The 27339-nt window shown below is 40.3% G+C and overlaps 1 protein-coding gene across 1 annotated transcript in view; it reads right to left on the reverse strand.

Annotated features, from left to right (window-relative positions):
* Positions 1 to 27339, reverse strand: part of LOC124121101 (hepatocyte growth factor receptor-like) — a 124141-nt gene that overhangs the window by 55777 nt on the left and 41025 nt on the right. Inside the window, exons 3-13 of the mRNA XM_048396923.1 lie at positions 25302 to 25430; positions 17834 to 17956; positions 16146 to 16264; positions 15314 to 15478; positions 13421 to 13514; positions 10202 to 10414; positions 5869 to 6009; positions 5455 to 5668; positions 4822 to 4956; positions 4489 to 4578; positions 3819 to 4000 (exon numbers count right to left, since the gene is read on the reverse strand). Coding sequence (XP_048252880.1) covers positions 3819 to 4000; positions 4489 to 4578; positions 4822 to 4956; positions 5455 to 5668; positions 5869 to 6009; positions 10202 to 10414; positions 13421 to 13514; positions 15314 to 15478; positions 16146 to 16264; positions 17834 to 17956; positions 25302 to 25430 — 1605 coding nt within the window. The remainder of the gene's footprint in view (positions 1 to 3818; positions 4001 to 4488; positions 4579 to 4821; positions 4957 to 5454; positions 5669 to 5868; positions 6010 to 10201; positions 10415 to 13420; positions 13515 to 15313; positions 15479 to 16145; positions 16265 to 17833; positions 17957 to 25301; positions 25431 to 27339) is intronic.

Here is a 27339-nt window from a genome sequence, read left to right on the forward strand (position 1 = left end):
CCGGACGCTCTCCGGGCGGACGCTCTACCATTAGACCACGGAGACGGTCCCAAAGTTATGAGACTCTGTAGGCTCACCTTATGCAATATTCGTAATACCATGTGTAACAAAGACTTATTCAAGTAATTAACCATGGCCATGGTACACTGACTACCAAACTCATGGGTCTTAGTATGACTAGGACTTTGGCATGATGTCATGTCCAGCGAAGACATCTTTCAAGTATGTTACCATTCTCCTTTTGCGTATGATGTCCAGTTTCCAAATAGAAAAAGGAACACATTGCGGTATAGAAGACATTGGTGAGAATGTAAGCACCAAAGTCATGACGTCCAGATGGCCAACACGCATCTGAATTTCACAAGAACCAGTTTTCCTTACAGTTTTAATATCACGAGAAGCAGTTGTCCATTACAGCTTAATATTAATATCACGAGAACCAGTTGTCCATTACAGTTTTAATATTACGAGAACCAGTCGTTCCTTACAGTCCTCATATCACAAGAACCAGTTGTCCATTACAGTCTAATATCACAAGAACCAGTTGTCCCACACAAACTCAATGTCACGAGAATAAGTTGTCCCTAACAGTCCTCATATCACAAGAACCAATTGTCCTTACAGTTTTAATATCACAAGAACCAGTTTAGCTTACAGTCTAAATATCACAAGAACCAGTTGTCCCTTACAGTCTTAATATCACAAGAACCAGTTTAGCTTACAGTCTAAATATCACAAGAACCAGTTGTCCCCCACAATCTTAATATAACAAGAACCAGTTGTCCCTTACAGTCCTAATATCACAAGAACCAGTTGTCCCTTACTGTCTTAATATCACAAGAACCAGTTGCCCTTACAGTCTTAGTATCACAAAAACCAGTTGTCCCTTACAGTCTTAATATCACAAGAACCACATGTCCCTTTCAGTCTTAATATCACAACAACCACTTGTCCCACACAACCTTAATATCACAAGAACCAGTTGTCCCTTACAGTCTTAATATCACAAGAACCAGTTGCCCTTACAGTCTTAGTATCACAAAAACCAGTTGTCCCTTACAGTCTTAATATCACAAGAACCAGTTGTCCCACACAATCTTAATATCACAAGAACCACATGTCCCTTTCAGTCTTAATATCACAACAACCACTTGTCCCACACAACCTTAATATCACAAGAACCAGTTGTCCCTTACAGTCTTAATATCACAAGAACCAGTTGCCCTTACAGTCTTAGTATCACAAAAACCAGTTGTCCCTTACAGTCTTAATATCACAAGAACCAGTTGTCCCAGTCTGCCTACACTGGTCGTAATGGAATGTTTAGGATGAACCCATTCCGCTTATCAAGATTCAAGAGATAAAAGATTCTTTATTCAGTATTTTGGGCCATGTGGCCTAGAGTACAATTACAATTACAATAATTGCTGCGTCACGTGATGTCAGGAAAAAAAATACAAGTAGTCTTATTTCACATTAAATACATGATTTAAGTATAAGGCCAAAGCCTTTACAATGTTGATATTTTTGGAGTTGAGTAGATTACATAAACTGTGATTATCATGATGGACATTGGATAACCAAGGCAAATAGTGGTTTCTGACAGAAGAATATTTTGAACATATAAACAAAACATGAAATTGATCCTCTAATTGCCTCCCTGTACAGTGGGTACATAGATATAAACTCAAGTCTTCATTTGTATGTTTTGACTTTCGTAGCATGTTAATCTTAAAACCGTGTAGCGATATTCTGAATTTACAATATGCTCTCCTGAGTGATTTATTCGTGAGATTACTGATGTAAAATTCTGGCTGTAAAAGTGATTTCAAATTTGCATAATGGGACAGATATTTTGATGAAGAAATAGAGTCATGCCACTCTTGAGAATACATATCACTCTGCCTTTGTTTTATTTTTAGCAAAAAGAGATTTTCATCGCCAATATGTTGAGAGATCCATACAAATGAAATGCCTGAAGAAAACCAAATATATCTTACATCTGACACCCAGGTTTGTTTATCATTATCATCTAACTGTTTAAGTAGATTGTAACATTGTTTTGGATATCGACATTGATTCATACGTAGCAATCTCAACCAGTATTTAAGTACCCTTATTTTGCTAAACACGAACATATTTAATCGTCCAGTTTCACCAAGAATAGCTTTATTAGAGGCATATTTTCCGATACAAAGATAATTTTTAAAATAGGACGTATGTACTTTTTCTATACATTCATAATATTTTGCCCCCCAGATTTCAGCCCCATAAAGTAATATAGGAGCAATCTTACAATCAAACATTGTACAAGCTGTTTCGAATGTTATATAGCTATTTCTTTTGAAAACATGATAAATGGCTCTAGTGGCTTTAGAAGCCTGTGATGCTAGGCTTTTACAGGCCATTGACCAGATTAGCCTTGAGGAGAAAAATACTCCAAGATACTTGTAGTAAGTGACAAGTTTTACATTTATAGAACCATAGAACCATTTTTCATATTTTCGTATAATGCCACCGTTTCGGAAAACAATTGTTTTTGTTTTATCAAGATTGACACTTAGGCCCCAGGTAATGCAAACATTTCTTAAGATATCTAATTGTCTTTGTAGACCAATAACTGTATATGAGAACATAGTCACATCGTCGGCAAAAAGTAGTAGCATAATATCTTCAATACTTTCTGAAACAAACACACCATGACAGCACGTTTTATAAATGTCAGTTACAAGCTCATTAATTAAGAAGATAAACAGAAGCAGGCTTAAGATACAGCCTTGTCTTACACCGGAGCTAGTTGTAAACAAATCTGTTCTGCCTTTGTCTGTTTTTACACAAGCCTTAACAGCAGAATACATACTAGCTAAGACATTGTACAACTTGCCATGGCAACCTTTTTGTAAGAGCATATATAATAATTTTTTCCTTTCCACAAAGTCAAAGGCTTTCTTGAAATCAATGAAAGCACAATAAAATCGCCCCCCTCGCTTTGATAAATATTTAGTACAAAGAGCCTGGAGTGTGAAAATGTTGTCTGTTACTGAATAGTTGGATCTGAATCCAGCTTGTGCTTCATGTATTAAATCGTTTATATCCATCCATGATCGTAGTCTTTTTTCAAGTATTGACGTGAATAATTTCCCAGTTGCATTTAGCAGGGATATTCCTCTATAATTGTTGGGGTCAGAGGTAACACCAGATTTATGTATAGGTATTATAAGTCCAATGTTCCATGCTTCAGGGAATATACCGGTATCTAATATTTTATTAAATAAAGGTCTCAAGTATTTAATAAGAATTGTTTCTGAAAGTTTAAAAAATTCTGGAGGGATTCCATCTTCACCAGGAGATTTCCCGAGTTTTAATCTTTTTAACGCTTCAGCTACTTCTTCATCAGTAATAATATCTGATAACAACTCATCTGTAATGGGTAAGCTATCACAATTATCACAAGAGTGACTGTCAATGAATTCATTTACAAGTACATTCAAATCTTCATTCACTTCTGTTTTGTTAGAGTTTAACAAATCTTTAAAATATAACTGAAGAGCATCAGGAGATATTGCACATTTAGAGTGTTTGCTACATAAAACCCGTTTAAGGGTGTTCCAAAATGTTTTACAATTACCATGTTTTGCAGCATCTTTCAAATCTTCAACTATTTTACGCTTATCAAGTGTCACTGACACTGCATATGTCCACCTCGTGTCCACCTTGTCATCCAAGCAGACAGGATTCAGTGACGCATGTTGAAGTGGAAGGTAAGGTTGCCTGCTGAGGAAAACCTTGTAATAGTTTGTATATCGGATTTACCATACCTTCGCGTCATCCGAAACGAAGGACAGGAGATCCCCGTTAGCCATGAAGGGCAGGACCACCATTGGCTGTTGACTCTCGCTCACCGAAATCCCCAACAGTTGGAGGACATTCTCGTGGTCAAACTCCTTCATAACCAGCGCCTCCTCCACAAAGCTACAGAGATCCATGTTCTGGCTGTTATCTGGAACACAGATGCAAATTTTTCAAAACACTTTGTTCAGGACTTCAATCATGTCCAGTGAACAAGATACGTTCTTTTAACGTAACACACAAGGACAGATCAGCTTTTGTTACCTTGTTTCTGAAATAATAAATATCAACATCATCGCAAACATCATCATTTCATGACTTTCATCCACTTGCCGTATGTGAGTGCGAAGATCATATAGGACGACTATAAACAGACTATAAACAGACTCTCGCTTTAAGAGCTTTACTTCATCCGGATAACATACGTAATGATATACATCTAGCCTCGGTCATGAGTCACGAAACTGGGCAGTGTCTCTATCAGCTCCATACATTCTAAAACCACAAATGTTACTGAAAGACATTACAATGACCCCACACCTAATCTACCCCCCAGCCAGTTCCCTTACATATATATAACCAATAACTATTGGATCGTAATAGGGAAACACTACAAATATTCAGAAGGCCAGGCCCTACCCAGCATTGTTTTGATGGCGACTTTCTCAGCCCCTTCTTCTTCCCCAGACTCTGGGTACAACATGCCTGCGTACACACAGCCGAAGTTACCTGCAATAGTGAAGGAGAAATATACATACACCTTATATCGAATCACTGGCTTGAGATATATCTGCGTTTATAACTTGATGGAAAATAAGAACACCTTTCCAAATCACATAAATCGCTCAGCTTTGTTGCGCATTTTATCTACCTGATGTACAAGTAAACGTGAGGTGTGTTGGCGTACATCAGTCCTTAAATGGCTGCACTACAATTGCAGTTAATCCAGATTGAATAGACTGATGTTGCTACCTGAGCCGATCGTAGCGCCCAGTTTCAGCCTTGATGACGGCAGGACGACCTTGTTCTGTTCAATGCGTTGCCTCAGTTCCGGAGATAGCGTCTCTTTAACTCCTCTTGATTCCAATAGGAAGTATAAATTCTGTCCTGTATCGTAAACAATATACAAAAATAGTGAAACGCAAATGAAAAGTGCCAGTCATTATGCGTTATGATAATTATAAACAGGCTGCATACGGCAAAAGAAGATCAAAGGGGATTGGTATGATTATATTTTTTTGAACGACGAACTCAGCAATATTGCAGAAATATGACGGCGGCCTGTTACTTATCGAGTCTGAACCAGACAAACCAGTGATTGAGGTTATGAGCAACGATCCACCCGTCGGGGTACAATCACAAGCAATCAACTAAGTCCCCGAGTCTGACCGCCCGATCCATTAAGTCACCTTCTATGACTAGCATAGACTGGAGTATAATTATGATGCTTGGGTTGACAACACAATACTCTTGTTCGTGGGTTTCACCAAAGTGGTAGCCGTCTACTGAGGTGACGAGGTGTAGCAGGAATACCCTTCACAGTGGCTATAACTAGATACCCTCTCTCAGTCAATCAAAGCTCGATATTGTGAAAATAATTCTTACCATCTGCTGAAGTTGACGTCAGCTCCGATTGCAGACGTGAATGCAGAGCTGATTTGTACTCCCTGACACAGACGGCGGCTACAGCGACAACGATGATGGCGATGACTGCCACTGTTACCACGCTCCCGATGATAATGTTGTGGTAAGAAGGCGACATCCGTGTTACAAACATGATCTGTCCTGCATACAGACTCAGGTTGTTGCCTATTTTAACCTGGTGTGTATGGAGGGAAAGAATGAAATACACAATGCACATATAATGATCATATTTCTCATATGAACAAATCAATATAAGTGTATTCTAAGTTACACTAAGGAGTCTTTCACAATTTCTGGTATGTCTCCCTACTGATGATCAATGTTAAACACGTGTTCGCGGCTGGTAGTAATTACTGCAATGTTCATATACTGTACCGTGATATTCCGGGGCGTATTGGCATCAGTCATTAACACAGGCGTACAAGTGATCAGCGTGCCATTGAAATGAACATTGGAACAATTGCTCGGGCCGATTTCGACTCGAACATCTGTTTCATTGACGCCATCGAAGGTAGCCTAAACAGAAGACATCACACGACTATTACTGCTTCGTCGTATAACCTGAATAGTGGCAAAATGCAGAAGGTTAATACTCAATAACATCTGTAAATCTGAAAACACATCAAGTTTAAGTTGACAGAAAACTAACTTTCATTAATTCTTCGATCCAAGGATGGTCTGTGCCATAGCTATATGATATATATTTAAAGCTGACACACATACGTATATACACTATGATAAGTGAACATATTATCACACACTGACAACTACTGACACACACATGTATATAGAGTGATAAATGAACACATTATCACACACTGACAACCACTGACACACACACATGTATATACAGTGATAGATGAACACATTATCACACACTGACAACCAATGACACACACATGTATATATAGTGATAAATGAACACATTATCACACACTGACAACCACTGACACACACATGTATATTTACATTTAGTACTAACTACTAAATGACTTTATCGCGCGTATCCAAACCATGGGCTAATTACATCTGTAACCCAATCACCCCCCGTAACTCAATCACCCCGGGCCACCACTCGGCACCGTGCCCGGGGAATAATCCCGCGCAAGCATCATCCCGCCCTTTGTTAGTCCGTCATTCGCGAACAGCCCTTCCCAAAGTACACACGTGTGTCACTGTATCTAATCGCTTTCGCTTTGTACGTTTCCTTGGTACCCAGTCGCGACCGTTTCGCCGATTACGCTTTGAATACCATCTATTCCAACACTCGCCGAGAAGAGCAGCCGTCAACCACAAGCTTGTGAGGGGAGCCAAGCAGGCCAGGACAACCAGAAGACAAACCCCGGGAGTACACATTGTACAGGAGGCAACAGCTGATGGTGAGTCTGCCAATTACGGAAATATCGAAGGTGGCAACAGAATTAACGTACAATCGGCGCAGCTTGTAAATGCCGCGCAGGCTGCCAACTCGGCTACCCAGGTAAACGAGCAACTGGAAAAAATACTCCAGTTGCTGGAACATTCAGCGCCCGGCCCGGTTAGCGCAAACCAACAGGTAAGGCTTGGTTTTAGTTCTCCCGCCATTTCGCCCAACATAGGGAGAATCCCCGATGCTTACAACGAGGCCGACGGTGACGCGGCTTGGCCAGCCAATCACATCGCAGGTAAGGTAAATTTTTAAACCAATAAAGCAGCAACCAAAGCGCCTGTCCCTGGCAAGCTGGACTTCAGCTTTCCACATTTTCATGTGTATATATGTTAGTAGGCACTCCGAGGTCCGCACAACCCAGGGGTTGCTGTCCTACATGGAAACCATAAGAACGGCGGCACTTCGATTCGGGGGGGGGGGGGGGGGGGGGGGGGATGTCTGGTCAACCTACGACCAACAATTCCGACACAGAATGTCAAGGGACCCCTCACGACGCTGGGACAACATCGACGGGGAGTTGTGGCTAAAGTACATGGTAACACAGCCGGTACTACAACCAGAATCAGGCGGACGGGGCGCAATGACACGCGTACAGGGGGACATCGCCAGTCAGGTATGCTGGGATTTCAATAAATTTGGCTGTAGCAGGGTCAACTGTAAGTACACTCACAAATGCGGTAAGTGTGGCAAACATGCCCATAGCTCTAGGACCTGCTTTCGAGGGAATGGGGTCCAACCGACCCCATACAAGCCCAATCAGCCTTTTGCCTAACAGAAAACCAGCCGTCAAGGCAGGTAAATTCAATGGCCCCTTCCCCCGTGGATCTCAATGAAATGGCACCCTGGTTACGCCAATATGCTAGGGTCAATTACAGAGATGCAAATTATTTATGGGTAGGTTTTAGCTCTGGCTTTAAGCTCGAGTTCCAGGGAAGCCGCACGGGTCGCCTGGCACGAAACTTGCGTTCAGCCACGCACCAAGACACGGCAGGCTACGTGAAACAAAAACTACAAAAGGAAGTCGACCTTGGCAGGATGGCGGGCCCCTTCAAGGACACCCCCCTTAGACAACCTCCAAGTATCCCCAATAGGCCTGGTGCCCAAGAAGCAGCCAGGATATGGTCAGCACCTGGGTAAGCATGCGGAGGAATTCCGTCTAATTCACCATCTATCCTATCCCAGGGGTAAATCTATAAATAACTTCATAGACACAGAGGCCTGCTCCGTTGTGTACGCCAGATTTGATGAAGCTACCCATATGGTTCAACAACTGGGAAAGGGAGCACTACTAGCAAAATTCGACATTCAGTCGGCCTTTAGAATTATACCAGTCCACCCATCCGATTTCGAGCTGCTAGGCATCAGATTCGAAGGTGAGTTCTATTTCGATAAATGCCTACCATTTGGCTGCTCCATATCTTGCGCCATATTTGAAACGTTTAGTACCTTCTTGCAATGGTGCATGCAATCGCATCTTCCAACGTGTCCGATCATGCATTACCTGGATGACTTCCTAACGGGGGGCACAGCAGGCACCAGCCACTGCTCAGACAACCTCAACAGATGCGTGAATACACTAGAACAGCTTGGGGTTCCTACTGCGCACGACAAGACGGTGGGCCCCACAACCAAATTGACATTTCTAGGGCTGGAAATCGACACCATTGCAATGCAGATCAGAATCCCAGAGTCCAAGATCAAGGAGGCAACAAGGGAAATCCAAGACATTCTGTCAACAGGTAACATCAAGGTCACAAAAAGGGCCCTTCAGTCCCTCATAGGCAAGCTTAACTTTATGTGCAGGGCTATACCAATGGCAAGGGCATTCAGCCGCAGGCTAACCGATCTGCTTAGCAAAGGTAAGCAACCATTTCACCACATTAGGATTACCAGCTGGGTCAAGGAAGACCTACAAATGTGGTTAACATTTCTTACGAGTTATAAAGGCATTTCAGTGTTTCAGGACCAGCTATGGGTGGACAGCGATTTCCTCCAGCTGTTTTCAGACGCAGCGGGTGGCGCCGGCTTTGGGGCCTACATGCAGGGCAAATGGTTTAACGGCGCATGGCCAATTTATTGCATGCCCGGGCGCTTGTTATCTCCACAGGTTTGTGTTTCCTTTCAGTACATAGGCAAGCCGGGCAACAATGCTATCTCCGCGTATCGCGTGGCCGTGGGTGTGGGGTAGCACTCTGGTGCTTTGTGGCGGGGTTCTTGTGGGCTACACTGCTAGTAACAAATTAACTTGCTTCCAAATTAATACTCGTGCTTAAGGCTACCTGCTTTTCAGCGGGAACCTTTCCGGGGTTACCTGCTTCTCAGTGGGAACCTTGTCTTTCCCGACTTTTCAGCCGGGGAATCGTAAAATAACATACGTTGGGGCAAACAATTGCCACGTATATGGGCCCGGCGGCGGAAGTCGTCTTGTCAAGCGGTAGCTGACAGTTGGGTCCGCGGCGTGGGAGCCGCACAATGGTTTTGCTAATGGGGCCGGGCAGTGGGATCTGCTTTGGCCGGCTACCTGGGGCCGGGCAGCGGTAGTCTGACTTAGGCCAGCAGCGTGGAGCTGCTTTTGGCAGCGTGGGAGTTGCCAAACAATGGTAGCGGTTAAATATGCTACCGTGGGGGCCGGACAGCGGAAGCAGTCTCAGGCCAGCAGCGCTAGCTGCAATCGCCGTTGGCCACGCGCGTGGCCATGGCAACGGTAGCATTTTGGTATACACAATTAGCAGCTAAGTAGCCCACTAGTACCTGCACACCCTCGGCCATTGAACCCAATCTCATCTTCTGTTTTTATTATAGGCACGGGCATCCACGGCTCGGTGGCCCGTGCCTCTCCTTGGCATATCGCGGGATAAATAGTGATAAATGAACACATTATCACACACTGACAACCACTGACACACACATGTACATGCAGTGATAGATGAACACATTATCACACACTGACAACCACTGACACAGACATGCACATGTATATATAGTGATATATATTTAGCTGTTGTAAATGCTGTTATATCTTAGTACTTGGCATGTGTAGCTTGTGTATTTACTGGATACCATACTTACTGGTACGTTTAACTGGTGTTTATGTTACATATTATACTCACGAGTATATATTTAGCTGTTGTACATGCTGTTATATCTTAGTACTTGGCATGTGTAGCTTGTGTATTAACTGGATACCATACTTACTGGTACGTTTAACTGGTGTTTATGTTACATATTATACTCACGAGTATATATTTAGCTGTTGTACATGCTGCAGATCGTACTTACAGGTATGTTTAACATATCTCCTTCACTGACCACGACAGGCGTTCGTGAGTATACCAAGGTTGGATCTGGATAGACTGTAATGTTATAATGTTTTATCACTCCGTCCATTATAACAGAAAGGTTGCCAGTTGTTTTATTTCGATTTTCCGTTACGAACGGTGGCGTCACACAAAACACCTTCCCCTGTGTAGGTTTGTTAGTTCTGGTACAATTCTGAAACAAACATACTCAGATGTATATATCTATATACACAGTGACAGAGGAACGAACACATGATTACACTCTCATGCATATCTGTACACACAGTGGTAGATGAACACATGGTTACACACTGACAAACATATCTGAACACACAGTGGTAGATGAACACATGGTTACACACTGACAAACATATATGTACACGCAGTGGTAGATGAACACATGGTTACACACTGACAAACATATCTGTACACGCAGTGTTAGATGAACACATGGTTACACACTGACAAACATATATGTATATGCACTGTGATAGATGAACACATGGTTACACACTGACAAACATATGTTTATATACAGTGATAGGTGAACACATGGTTACACACTGACAAACATATATGTATATACACACAGTGGTAGATGGACACATGGTTACACACTGACAAACATATGTTTATACACTGTGATAGATGAACACATGGTGAGTGTGACATGCTTATGTATATATACACAGTGATAGATGAACACATGGCAAGACAACAACGTACAAATGTATATACGCAGATTAAGGTGAATGCATGGTAGCACACTGACATCCATGCGTATGTAGACAGATGGAAACACTGACATAATATGTATATACACTGTGAAAGATGAATACATGGCTACATTGACAAACATATGTATATCACATCACACACACACACACACACACACACGCACGCACGCACGCACGCACGCACGCACGCACGCACGCACGCACGCACGCACGCACACACACACACAGACACAAAGTATATATATACTGACCCCACATCAGTGTAAATCCATGATAGTTGTTACTGACCGCACACCGTCAGCAACAGCCATTTTGGATTTTCCAACACCCACCTCACATATATCACATGGCAATTCTGGTACACAAATTCGTTATTTAACATTGTTTTGTGTTTTAATATAATTAATTGTGATGAGCAAAGACATTATTCATTTAAAAAACCACGTTCTGGCTTTATTTATAAAAAAATATGGAGAAAAAAAGCTTTTATTATATACTTCAGTGTGAAAGACTGAGTTTTCTTAAGTTGAGAAAAGTGATGTTTCATAGCAGTGAACATAATATCTGATAATTCACTGCAGTGAACATAACACTTTGACGGAACTATTCGTCATACAAGAGTTACATCCCCTTTAATTGTCTCCCTTTATCGTCAGTGTCTACCCCGTACACAAACTGTTGACGTCTTTTTTAAGTTAGTTCCACTTTGGCAGATGGTCGTTTATGGAGTTAATATCACTTCTTGCCGTTTGTTATTCTCTCAAAATTGTTTCGTTATAAACTGTAAATTTCTCATTTAACTCGTCAATCGAGACTGTTCCTTTCGCAAAGCGCCACTTTTGTTACTTGACAAGTGTGTATTCGTTCGCTTCGAACAGCGGTCTCCTATTTTCTTTATACTTTTGTTTATATTGTTGTATATTTTGCAAACCACTTTTTTAGTCTCAAACCCAAGGGTTGGTGAACCATCCCTGTGTGTTAGGTAGGGTTTCACGGTTTTACGTTTTTAATGAAATAGTTTAATTTTCCGGTTGACATCTACACAAAAACAATAGGATATTTCATACGTCTCGAGAATATCATGTTTCTCTCATCTCGTGACGGGGGAAAAGGAGATATTTTCACGAGATTTTCACGATCACGCCACTCGTGAAAATATCTCCATTCCCCAAACTTTGATAAAAAACTCTTTTAATTGTGTAACATGCCGTCAAAGACTTTGACAGAGTTTTTTACGGACTTTGATGGAATAGAAACCGGTCCTATTTCTCGTCAAACTTTGATCAAAGTTTGATGACGTTGATTTAATTTAGCCAATCAGAATGCAAGAAACATTTCCCCTTTTCAACCGGAGGTGCATAGAGTCAAGTCAAAATGAGCCAACTATTTTGGACTGACGAAATGTTAGAAGAATTAATGGATTTGGTTCAACAACGAGCAGCTATTCGTGGGACCAGATATGCCTTTGCCTACCCCGACGCCGCCTTCTCAACATGACAAAACACAAAAGACAGCAAAACATTCTTTGTCAGTAGCATCCATCTTGGCAAAAACTTTGACAGCCTGTCAAAAACTTTGATGAGTGTAAACAGCCCAACTTGAACCAGGAAAACTTGGTCAAAGTTTTCTTTAACCCAATTTTATATCAAAGTTTTTGCTTGTGTAACGGGGGCTTTACAAATAGCAACGTCATAGAACATATTAAAGGATGACGTCACAAACAAGAAACGTGACGCCAAAGACGTCACATAGCAATATCAAGTTGCAGTGGCCCGCAGATTTCTGTTAATTTGCGGGCATTTTTATGATAATTCTATCCATTTTAGCTATGATTGTTTCAACATTCACATTTCAGTGCATGATATATTCCATTGTTAACGTTTGTGTTTACATTTAAGCGTTGTATCGGAAACATATGTACTGACCCTGTCCTGTATGATGGTTGTAAGTGTCAAGTTTTCATTTTGACGTTTTTTACAGTGTTATATTAGGTTAGCAGAAGAAAATATTGGGCGTGGCGTAATAACTTAATATGACACCGTGTACGGCAACTAAATATATATGAAGTGATGGTGACACACAGACACACATGCTGGTATGTAACACGGACAGCCTGGCACAATGATAGGCAACATCCATCCTCTCTCCACGACCCTTGAAGATCCGGGGTAGAATAGGTCTTCAGCAACCCATGCTTGCCGTAAAACGCGACTATGCTTGTCGTAAAAGGCGACTAACGGGATCGGGTGGTCAGTCGTTGACATGGTTGATGCATGTCATCGATCCCAATTGCGTGGATCGATGCTCATGATATCAATCACTGGATTGTCTGGTCCAAACTCGATTATTTACAGACCGCCGTCATATAGCTGGAATATTGCTGAGTGCGGCTTTAAGCAACAAACCAACCAACCAATCTCTCCACATACAAACACACACTTGTAGAAAGATGATTCACTCACCGCACCGTGAGTGCTGTTAAACACAGTCATGTTAATCCGCGGCTGTTGTATTGCGTCAAAGTTCTCCCCCACGACTGTGATTGTCAGACCTCCACTGCAAGCCATACATTAGTTATTAACCAATGAACTTGCTGCCACACTGACATGATGTATTACCTTCCACACAACAACCGACGAATGAGGTTATGGGACCCTGTCGTCCCACTAGAATTATTAAAGATGCAGATAACCTGGAGATATCGGTATAAAAATTATCAGACATATTTAGATGGCTGACAACTAGCCAACAACTTTGATATGATAAGATCTATAAGTGATAAGTGAAATAGGGGATTTTATTAAATTTGAGCACACATGGGACACAAGATCAATATGTACTATTTCGTTGCACTGATTCATCTACATTTCCTGAGCTAATCTCTCTGTGTGTCTCTGTATGTCTGTCTGTCTGTATGTCTGTCTGTCTCTGTCTTCCTCTCTGTCTGTCTATCTTCATCAATGCTCAACAAAAAGTTCCATATTTTTTAAATGAAATTTTAATGCATCTTTCAATGCATAAACATGAAGACATACCCACTAGTTTGAGGTCGTGATTTCATTTTCCACGCACCTTGGGTACGCTGCAAACAGGAATGGCGCAATACGAAGTTGTGAAACGTTTTGATTGTCGCCAAAACACAATATCATATCTTTGGAGACCCATGCCTTGCCAAGGGTAGGTCGTCAACATGACACGTCAACAACCATATTTGGTTGGTGCATCTACGGAATCGATGCCAGTCTGCCACATTAACAGTTCGAACAAATCTTGGGTTGAGACCAGTTAGTAGCAGAGATTTGTTGGCAGCCGGTTGAGAAAGCACAACATCCGGCCCTGGCGTCCATTTTTGCTTCCACTTCACCGTCACCCTTGCCTTACTTGGTGTAGACAGTATCTGAGGTTCAGAAGACAAAACTGGCACAGAATACTGTTCACAGATGAGTCCAGGTTTCATCTGGACATTTCTGGTGGTCGTGCAAGGGTCAATGGGCGTCCAGGAGAAGGCTTTAGCTACGCTTAGTTACTCAGCGTCGTCAGTTTGGAGGTGGGTGTGTAATGGTGTGGGGTGACGTCACAACTCAAGGGAGAACAAAACTCAGCATTGTAAATGGCAATTTGAATGGCGTACGCTCTTGGGGCGACATCGTTCGAGACCATGTTCGACCCTTTGTGCAAATGCAGGGATGTAATGTCACGTTGCAGCAGGATAATATCCGCCCACATGTTGCATGTGTTGAAACAGACTTTTGAGGCAGCATACCATTCAATTTGCTGTTTCTCCAGACCATAGTACATATCTGGGATTAGATGGAACGACGCCTACGTCTGGACCAGAACCGGCCGGGAACGCTAGCTCAGTAGGGCCAATCTTTGGTTGACATTTGGGAAAACATTCCCCTGGTTGTATTCAATCATCTGGTGTCTTCAATGCACCGCCGCTGCCTGTATCAACGCAACTGGTGGTCACATCCTTTCAGGGAGTGCTTCTCTGTCACCAGTCACAAGTTATGGTCAAATTAACACCACTTCGTATCAAGCACAGTTCCGTCAGTATATATATCTGAATACATGAGTATCGATGCTGCTGATATATCTTATACATCACCAACAACCGAGTTCCATGCCGTTGTTCTATTTCTACGCAGACTGTGTAATATACTGGGCGACTGTACATATGAAACTGATTAAATAACTACCAATTTTGCCAACGCTAATTAAAAAACTGGATGCATCCCTTTTCAACGTAACTACATATTACGGAATAACGAATTCTTAATTTCAAATATCAAGTACATTGTCTATCTAAATACTGTGGCGTCGTTAAACATGAAATATGTATAAACAGCGCATACCTCTGTATGGATGTTGTCGGGAATACATCTGTAATGACTGGGTCTGGCGTGATTGTAAAATTGCCAAGTGAGCAGTCAGGAAACTGAACCTTCATCTCATCTTTCTTGACATTTTGATTTTCTTGTCCTGGCTTCTTCCCCAGTGTGCACTGTCTCCTGGTCAAACTGCAATGATAACGCGGACACGAATAGCATAGTTTAGATGACTTAGTCATCGATGCTTCCGAACCCCACACTAACCCCACGTGGCTTCAATCACAAGGGGGGCCCAGTTGTCTAAGGTGCCGCGATTCGCTGTGTAGAGTTGCGGCCCCTGGGCACGCCAGAAACCTATGTTTGTGTCCCGGTTCACCCCCGATTATGTTTCTAGGTTTGTCAGCACCATACCCGTGCTCGTGGGTTTCACCGAAGTGGTAAACGTTTGAGACCTGCATCACTTCGGGCTTTCCGCCCACATTACGCTGACACGCCGCGATATAACTGGAATACTGTTAAAAGCATCGTTAAACCCAACTCACTCACTCACTCAATCACAAGGAGTCAGTTCTAGGTTACAGAGATCGTCACTGACGTCATAATACAGTGTTGAAGGGAGTTGTTCATGCAGTGTTAGTTCACAGGTGTATCAGTTCCATGGGAGTTCAAAACAAACGACAACGTAGTTCCTGGTGACAATAAGGTCCACATAATTAATTTTTACTGAGGCTGGCTTTCAGATACAGGATCGGTGCAAACTGTGCCAGATGAGACTGTTGATTGTGATAATTAATCGTTACTGATCTTGCACGCACCTCCATCTGAGTAATAATGTAGTCCACTGAAGCTGATTTACCTCGTGCCCTTCAGTTGACATTTTCTCCCAGCTACTGCTACTTGATTGTCTGTCTCATTGAATCCACATCCCTCAAACGTGATGACTGTTCCCCCAGGCCCTTTCTTTGGATACCAGTTCTGTAGTAAAACAAATATGTGTGGTACTAGCTGGCGTTTACATGTCCGTTGTTCAAGGCAGGTAGTGTTCCCCTATATGTGTTAGTGTCGTCACCCATTCATAGTTTAATGTATTCACTTTGTGCAGTGAATTGTGACGCTTGAGTTCTATTTAATCTCCGGCTCTGATAAAACAAAGTGTATATCTGAAGTCAGACTGGAATGTACACATTTAATAAGGGATTGTATGTAGTGTGTGATTATTTATATGCGGTTTTAGATGTCCACGATGTTAATAATATATAAAACAATGACATTGTGTATATCTGAAGTCAGACTGGAATGTAGACATTTAATAAGGGATTGTACGTAGTGTGTAATTATTTATATGCGGTTTTATATGTCCACGATGTTAATAATATATAAAACAAAGTGTAAATCTGAAGTGGGACTGGAATGTAGACATTTAATAAGGGATTGTACGTAGTGTGTAATTATTTATATGCGGTTTTATATGTCCACGATGTTAATAATATATAAAACAAAGTGTAAATCTGAAGTGGGACTGGAATGTAGACATTTAATAAGGGATTGTACCTAGTGTGTAATTATTTATATGCGGTTTTATATGTCCACGATGTTAATAATATATAAAACAATGTGTATATCTGAAGTGGGACTGGGGTGTACACATTTAATAAGGGATTGTACGTAGTGTGTAATTATTTATATGCGGTTTTAGATGTCCACGATGTTAATAATATATAAAACAATGTGTATATCTGAAGTGGGACTGGGGTGTACACATGTAATAAGGGATTGTACGTAATGTGTAATTATTTATATGCGGTTTTATATGTCCACGATGTTAATAATATATAAAACAATGTGTACATCTGAAGTGGGGCTGGGGTGTACACATGTAATAAGGGATTGTACGTAGTGTGTGATTATTTATATGCGGTTTTATATGTCCACGATGTTAATAATATATAAAACAATGTGTATATCTGAAGTGGGACTGGGGTGTACACATGTAATAAGGGATTGTACGTTGTGTAATTATTTATATGCGGTTTTACATGTCCACGATGTTAATAATATATAAAACAATGTGTATATCTGAAGTGGGACTGGGGTGTACACATGTAATAAGGGATTGTACGTAATGTGTAATTATTTATATGCGGTTTTATATGTCCACGATGTTAATAATATATAAAACAATGTGTACATCTGAAGTGGGGCTGGGGTGTACACATGTAATAAGGGATTGTACGTAGTGTGTGATTATTTATATGCGGTTTTATATGTCCACGATGTTAATAATATATAAAACAATGTGTATATCTGAAGTGGGACTGGGGTGTACACATGTAATAAGGGATTGTACGTAGTGTGTAATTATTATATGCGATTTTACTTGTCCACGATGTTAATAATATATAAAACAATGTGTATATCCGAAGTCGGACTGGGGTGTACATTATCATTACGGAATTGTAACACTTATTGGGTAGTTATTAGTATGCGGATTAATATGTGTTCGATGTTAATACATGCAGGTCGTACTGAGCTCCATCTGAGTACCTGGACTTTACACGTGCTTCCTCCGCATGCCTCACTGAACACACACTTCTTGCACCAACTACAACGACTGATACGTCTACATTCCTGGCAGCGTCTGCCTTTACAGATGTCAACCTCCTTCACCTGGAAATACAGGGACACAGTTATTTACAAATCCCTTCCGAGTCGAACAGTTCAAGGTTCCATTTCAAAGGACAATATGTTTCGAGAATTGTGAAACGAGTTTTTCTCTATGAATGAACCCATTCCTGTTGTCAGGGGATTTAATGTCAAAAATTTCACCAGCTTAATGAATTTGCCAATTTAGATCCTTTAATGATGTACACCACACGTGGATGGATAGTGTTACAGAGATGCTAGACGCGACTATGTATTGAAAAATACATAGATCAGCTATCAGTGCCCTGAACAATGTTACATAGGACAACAAACATGTGCCTTGAAAAATACATAAATCAGCTATCAGTGCCCTGAACAATGTTACATAGAACAGCAAACATGTGCCTTGAAAAATACATAAATCAGCTATCAGTGCCATGAACAATGTTACATAGGACAACAAACATGTGCCTTGAAAAATACATAGATCAGCTATCAGTGCCCTGAACAATGTTACATAGGACAGCAAACATGTGCCTTGAAAAATACATAGATCAGCTAATATGTGCCCTGAACAATGTTACATAGAACAGCAAACATGTGCCTTGAAAAATACATAAATCAGCTATCAGTGCCCTGAACAATGTTACATAGGACAACAAACATGTGCCTTGAAAAATACATAGATCAGCTATCAGTGCCCTGAACAATGTTACATAGGACAGCAAACATGTGCCTTGAAAAATACATAGATCAGCTAATATGTGTCATGAACGATGTTACGTAGATCAGCAAATATATGCCTTAAACAATGTTACATAGAACAGCAAATATGTGTTCCGAACAATGTTACATAGAACAGCAAACACGTGCCTTGAAAAATACATAAATCGGCAAATATGTGCCCTAAAAATGTTACATAGGACAGCAAACATGTGCCTTGAAAAAAACATACATCAGCTAATATGTGTCCTGAACAATGTTACATAGATCAGCAAGTATATGCCCTTAACAATGTTACATAGAACAGCAAATGTGTGTCCTGAACAATGATATATAGACCAGCAAATGTGTGCATTGAAAAATACTTAGATCAGCACATATGTACCCTGAAAAATACATAGAACAGCAAATATGTGCCCTGAACAATGTTACATTGTAACCACGTGATGGACAGAGAACGCACGACGAGGAAGCCAGTTACACTGGAAGCCAAATTAACTGGATAAAACTACTTTGGCGGGGAGATGATTGCATGGTTTGAAGATTTCATCGTAGGCGGATCGGATGAAATAGCCTCGATCTCTGTTCATAGAAGGCTTGTGGCGGCGAATCTGGGCTACTTCTGCCAGTTTAGTGAAATCATGGAGGTTGTTGGAGACGATTCGGATGATTTTTCAATTGATGTTGTGGTTTGGGCGGTTGCTGATATGGCCCGAGATGGTTGATTTACTGTCTGATTTCATGGTCCAAGATGAAGTAGACCCAATTCCTAAACTTCTACACAATCATAAAGCCTCAGCAATATCTGTATCAACATCATCACTGATGCCGGGCTGTTTTAGCTGCAGTTTGTAACTTGTCTGGCAGGTGGTTCGAAACAGTTTTCTGCCTCGTCGAGGTGTCGTCACTCCGGGCACACTTAACACACTGTGTTGCTGATGGTTGGCACGTTTGGTGACGTTGAAACATTCTCATAGACGATAAATTGTTATTGCTTTGACGATGAAGGCTTTAGCAAGTGTCTACTCTTGCCAGCAGGCTGCAGTCGTCCGATTGCCTCATCTCCATGTTGTCTGTCCATGACTGGTATACCGACAAGATTGATTGCAGGATTGAAATAGTGATGTCTACGGCATACCCAATCATCCAAGTTGAACCATTCAGTCAATTACTGTGCGAAGTGATGCTTTTGATTGGGCTGTAGCGAGCACCCCGGCGCTATTCATTTCATCCAGAATCACGCTTTCGCTGTTATGACCTTACTTTATCGATAGCATGAATATCACGTTTATATATACACTCACCAAAAATGATCAGTCGTCGGAAGGAAGACGAGCTTTGGAAATACCTTCAAGAGAACCAAAACCGAACGCCCTAACTCACCCGAAAGATTGTACATCAACCATTCGATTCCTCCGCGTACGTGAGAATACGTGGGTCATGCTTGATTTTGACACTTCAGAAAAAGGCCGCCGTATCGTCCTTAGCCATAAGTAATGTTCATTTTCATTATCCACAGTAAGATGTACTTGTGACCATAAAGAGAATGTATTGTCTACAACGTGATGAACACCTAAGACATATCGGAACGCTTCAAACTGGTACAACTAACGGACATCAGGAGAACGTCAATGTAAGGTAACACGACAGATTTAGAGATACACCGCCAAATTGTTCTGCTGATTGTGATATTACACCAGTCCTTTTTTTTATTACCCATCCATTACCATCATCCATACCTCTTTGTATTTCTGTATCTTTTATTTTAGAATATCCCCGACATTTTTGTAGAGTACATATTGACACAGGCACGTTACTAACATTCGCGTTTCTTTTGAGGTTCAGTATATTACTATGATTCGATGTATGGCTGACACAATATCATATTGCATGATTGATGCAGTGCAGTGATTGATGTAACATTGACGCAGTGACATGATTGATGCAGTGCTGTGATTAATGTAACATTGACGCAGTGACATGATTGATGCAGTGCGGTGATTAATGTAACATTGACGCAGTGACCTGATTGATGCAGTGCTGTGATTAATGTAACATTGACGCAGTGACATGATTGATGTAGTGCTGTGATTAATGTAACATTGACGCAGTGACATGATTGATGTAGTGCAGTGATTAATGTAGCATTGACGCAGTGACATGATTAATGCAGTGCTGTGATAAATGTAACATTGACGCAGTGACATGATTGATGCAGTGCTGTGATTAATGTAACACTGACGCAGTGACATGATTGATGCAGTGCTGTGATTAATGTAACATTGACGCAGTGACATGATTGATGCATGGCTGTGATTAATGTAACATTGACGCAATGACATGATTGATGCAGTGCTGTGATTAATGTAACATTGACGCAGTGACATGATTGATGAAGTGCAGTGATTAATGTAGCATTGACGCAGTGACATGATTAATGCAGTGCTTTGATTAATGTAACATTGACGCAGTGACATGATTGATGCAGTGCTGTGATTAATGTAACATTGACGCAGTGACATGATTGATGCAGTGCTTTGATTAATGTAACATTGACGCAGTGACATGATTGATGCAGTGCTTTGATTAATGTAATATTGACGCAGTGACATGATTGATGCAGTGCTTTGATTAATGTAACATTGACGCAGTGACATGATTGATGCAGTGCTGTGATTAATGTAGCATTGACGCAGTGACATGATTGATGCAGTGCTGTGATTAATGTAGCATTGACGCAGTGACATGATTGATTCAGTGCTTTGATTAATGTAACATTGACGCAGTGACATGATTGATGCAGTGCTGTGATTAATGTAACATTGACGCAGTGACATGATTGATGTAGTGCAGTGATTAATGTAGCATTGACGCAGTGACATGATTAATGCAGTGCTGTGATTAATGTAACATTGACGCAGTGACATGATTGATGCATGGCTGTGATTAATGTAACATTGACGCAATGACATGATTGATGCAGTGCTGTGATTAATGTAACATTGACGCAGTGACATGATTGATGAAGTGCAGTGATTAATGTAGCATTGACGCAGTGAAATGATTAATGCAGTGCTTTGATTAATGTAACATTGACGCAGTGACATGATTGATGCAGTGCTGTGATTAATGTAACATTGACGCAGTGATATGATTGATGCAGTGCTTTGATTAATGTAACATTGACGCAGTGACATGATTGATGCAGTGCTTTGATTAATGTAATATTGACGCAGTGACATGATTGATGCAGTGCTTTGATTAATGTAACATTGACGCAGTGACATGATTGATGCAGTGCTGTGATTAATGTAGCATTGACGCAGTGACATGATTGATGCAGTGCCGTGATTAATGTAGCATTGACGCAGTGACATGATTGATTCAGTGCTTTGATTAATGTAACATTGACGCAGTGACATGATTGATGCAGTGCTTTGATTAATGTAATATTGACGCAGTGACATGATTGATGCAGTGCTTTGATTAATGTAACATTGACGCAGTGACATGATTGATGCAGTGCTTTGATTAATGTAGCATTGACGCAGTGACATGATTGATGCAGTGCTGTGATTAATGTAGCATTGACGCAGTGACATGATTGATTCAGTGCTTTGATTAATGTAACATTGACGCAGTGACATGATTGATGCAGTGCTGTGATTAATGTAACATTGACGCAGTGACATGATTGATGTATTGCAGTGATTAATGTAGCATTGACGCAGTAAGATGATTGATGCAGTGCTGTGATTAATGTAACACTGACGCAGTGACATGATTGATGCAGTGCTTTGATTAATGTAACATTGACGCAGTGACATGATTGATGCATGGCTGTGATTAATGTAACATTGACGCAATGACATGATTGATGCAGTGCTGTGATTAATGTAACATTGACGCAGTGACATGATTGATGAAGTGCAGTGATTAATGTAGCATTGACGCAGTGACATGATTAATGCAGTGCTTTGATTAATGTAACATTGACGCAGTGACATGATTGATGCAGTACTGTGATTAATGTAACATTGACGCAGTGACATGATTGATGCAGTGCTTTGATTAATGTAACATTGACGCAGTGACATGATTGATGCAGTGCTTTGATTAATGTAATATTGACGCAGTGACATGATTGATGCAGTGCTTTGATTAATGTAACATTGACGCAGTGACATGATTGATGCAGTGCTGTGATTAATGTAGCATTGACGCAGTGACATAATTGATGCAGTGCTGTGATTAATGTAGCATTGACGCAGTGACATGATTGATGCAGTGCTTTGATTAATGTAACATTGACGCAGTGACATGATTGATGCAGTGCTGTGATTAATGTAGCATTGACGCAGTGACATGATTGATGCATGGCTGTGATTAATGTAAAATTGACGCAGTGACATGATTGATGCAGTGCAGTGATTAATGTAGCATTGACGCAGTGACATGATTAATGCAGTGCTATGATTAATGTAACATTGACGCAGTGACATGATTGATGCAGTACTGTGATTAATGTATCATTGACGCAGTGACATGATTGATGCAGTACTGTGATTAATGTAGCATTGACGCAGTGACATGATTGATGCAGTGCTGTGATTGATGTAACATTGACGCAGTGACATGATTGATGCAGTGCTGTGATTAATGTAGCATTGACGCAGTGACATGATTGATGCATGGCTGTGATTAATGTAAAATTGACGCAGTGACATGATTGATGCAGTGCTGTGATTAATGTAGCATTGACGCAGTGACATGATTGATGCATGGCTGTGATTAATGTAACATTGACGCAGTGACATGATTAATGCAGTGCAGTGATTAATGTAGCATTGACGCAGTGACATGATTAATGCAGTGCTATGATTAATGTAACATTGACGCAGTGACATGATTGATGCAGTACTGTGATTAATGTAACATTGATCCAATGACATGATTGATGCAATGCAGTGATTAATGTAACATTGACGCAGTGACATGATTGATGCAGTGCGGTGATTAATGTAACATTGACGCAGTGACATGATTGATGTAGTGCTATGATTAATGTAACATTGACGCAGTGACATGATTGATGCGGTGCGGTGATTAATGTAACATTGACGCAGTGACATGATTGATGCAGTGCTTTGATTAATGTAACATTGACGCAGTGACATGATTGATGCAGTACTGTGATTAATGTAGCATTGACGCAGTGACATGATTGATGCAGTGCTGTGATTGATGTAACATTGACGCAGTGACATGATTGATGCAGTGCTGTGATTAATGTAACATTGACGCAGTGATATGATTGATGCAGTGCGGTGATTATTGTAACACTGACGCAGTGACATGATTGATGTAGTGCGGTGATGAATATAACATTGACGCAGTGACATGATTGATGTAGTGCGGTGATTGATGTAACCTTGACGCAGTGACATGATTGATGCGTGATGCTATGCTTTAGTCCTGTGTTACTGTCACGCGATTGATTCAAGAATTGCTTTTCATTTTTGTGCATGCATCGAAGTATAACAGTTAGAAACTGTATAAAATCGCGTAGCGTAGCGGAACCATTTTATACGAAATTTGTGACAGTTAAACTTCGATGTATAGAAAAAATGTCGCGTGACAGTGACACAAGATAATTCTTATAAATACAAAATCGACCCTCATCTGATATATTTATCCTATTTATCAGGTTTGTTGTCAAGTTTGATCATTTCGCTGCATATCGCAACACGCGCATGATGACACTGAATTAAAAAATGACTTATTTAGAAAAGGTTTTTAAACGAGGATCCAAAATGCCGATGTGGCAGCCAATGTGAAAATTTATATCATTTTTTCATTGAATGTCCTTTATTTTAATCAGCTAGAAACGAATTGATACACTCACTATTGTTAATTGTGAAAGATACTTGTGATGTAAATATTGACCTGATGCTAGTTGGAAATGCAAGTTTACCTAATCATGTGAACGAAAGCATTTTTAGGAATGTACATACATATATAAAGAAAACAAAAAGGTTTGAGTGAGCAGTGTTAATGTACATACGTTTCTCTATCTCTTTCCTTTTCTTTTTGTCATTTGATTTATTAACTGTAAATAAGCATACATGTAAATCTATGGGAGAGGGCGTTCTAAGTTGTGATAACTTGTGCCCATCCCTTTTCATGAGAATTAAATATGTTTAAACTAAACTAATCTATGTTGTGTTGTTTGTGTAAATGTTTTTCTTTCGCCGACGTTATACCTGAGCGAGAAACTATTTTTTATATGATGACGTCATAAAGTATGTGTGTTTTTTGGGGACTAAACGTAGTCAAGGTCGACGTCATTTGGAAAGTAGTTCTGTCATTTCTCGGAAATCGTGCATTTATGATGTCCAAATGCATGTTTTTGTGCATTTATTGAATAAATCGGAGCTCTTGACATTTTTTGATTATATATTATATATTTGCTGAAATGCCAAAATGATGGTTGTAGGAGTACTATACTTGTGTTTCATTAAGCGCGTAGGTAGCTTATGCAATCAATGTTCCACATTCCTATACACATTATCATTTCTTTTTATCTGATGTTTGTGTGTGAGGAAAGGTTCATACATTGTAAAGATATAATGAAAAAAACACTCGCCGTGTTGCTGCTGATGGTGAAGAGGTGCAAGAAGTCGTTGCTGTCTCGGACGACGACACGGCGTGGTAGGGAACTGTCACCGCTGACGCTCATGTTGCTGCTTAACGAGAGGTTCCCATCAACACCGGTCTGTAACAGCAAATTGAGTAAGAAGTGTTAATTATCTACAATGTAATAGTGAGAAGGCTAAAATGAGAGATGAATGTTATTGTGGAGATCTTGGCAAGGTATTTTCTTACGATAACACGTGATTAACAAGGACGTCACATAATTAGTCCTACAGACATCAATACTACTACATACAGATCAACAAGGAAATCACTTACTTAGTCATACAGACATCAATACTACTACAAACAGATCAACGAGGAAGTCACTTACTTAGTTCTACAGACATCAATACTACTACACACAGATCAACGAGGAAGTCACTTATTTAGTCCTACATACATCAATACTACTACATACAGATCAACAAGGAAGTCACTTACTTAGTCCTACAGACATCAATACTACTACATACAGATCAACGAAGAAGTCACTTACTTAGCCCTACAGACATCAATACTACTACATACAGATCAACAAGGAAGTCACTTACTTAGTCATACAGACATCAATACTACTACATACAGATCAACGAGGAAGTCACTTACTTAGTCCTACAGACATCAATACTACTACATACAGATCAACAAGGAAGTCACTTACTTAGTCCTACATACATCAATACTACTACATACAGATCAACAAGGAAGTCACTTACTTAGTCCTACAGACATCAATACTACTACACAGAGATCAACGAGGAAGTCACTTACTTAGTCCTACAGACATCAATACTACTACATACAGATCAACAAGGAAGTCACTTACTTAGTCCTACATACATCAATACTACTACACACAGATCAACGAGGAAGTCACTTACTTAGTCCTACAGATATCAATACTACTTCATACAGATCAACAAGGAAATCACTTACTTAGTCCTGTTGACATCAATACTACATACAGATCAAGAAGGAGGTCATTTACTTAGTCCTACAGACATCAATACTACTATATAGAGATCAACAAGGAAGTCACTTACTTAGTCCTACAGACATCAATACTACATACAGATCAACAAGGAAGTCATTTACTTAGTCCTACAGACATCAATACTACTACATACAGATCAACAAGGAAGTCATTTACTTAGTCCTACAGACATCAATACTACTACATACAGATCAATAAGGAAATCACTTACTTAGTCCTACAGACATCAATACTACATACAGATCAACAAGGAAGTCATTTACTTAGTCCTACAGACATCAATACTACTACATACAGATCAACAAGGAAGTCACTGACTTAGTCCTACAGACATCAATACTACATACAGATCAACAAGGAAGTCATTTACTTAGTCCTACAGACATCAATACTACTACATACAGATCAACAAGGAAATCACTTACTTAGTCCTACAGACATCAATACTACTACATACAGATCAACAAGGAAATCATTTACTTAGTCCTACAGACATCAATACTACTACATACAAATCGACAAGGAAATCATTTACTTAGTCCTACAGACATCAATACTACTACACACAGATCAACAAGGAAATCACTTACTTAGTCCTACATACATCAATACTACTACATACAGATCAACAAGGAAGTCACTTACTTAGTTCTACAGACATCAGTACTACATACAGATTAACAAGGAAATCACTTACTTAGTCCTACAGACATCAATACTACTACACACAGATCAACAAGGAAATAACTTACTTAGTCCTACAGACATCAATACTACTACATACAGATCAACAAGGAAGTCACTTACTTAGTCCTACAGACATCAGTACTACACACAGATCAACAAGGAAGTCACTTACTTAGTCCTACAGACATCAATACTACTACATACAGATCAACAAGGAAGTCACTTACTTAGTCCTACAGACATCAATACTACTACATACAGGTCAACAAGGAAGTCACTTACTTAGTCCTACAGACATCAATACTAC

The sequence above is a fragment of the Haliotis rufescens genome, unplaced genomic scaffold (genome assembly GCF_023055435.1).
Source record: "Haliotis rufescens isolate VD_foot unplaced genomic scaffold, xgHalRufe1.0.p SCAF_16, whole genome shotgun sequence".
NCBI lineage: Eukaryota > Metazoa > Mollusca > Gastropoda > Lepetellida > Haliotidae > Haliotis > Haliotis rufescens.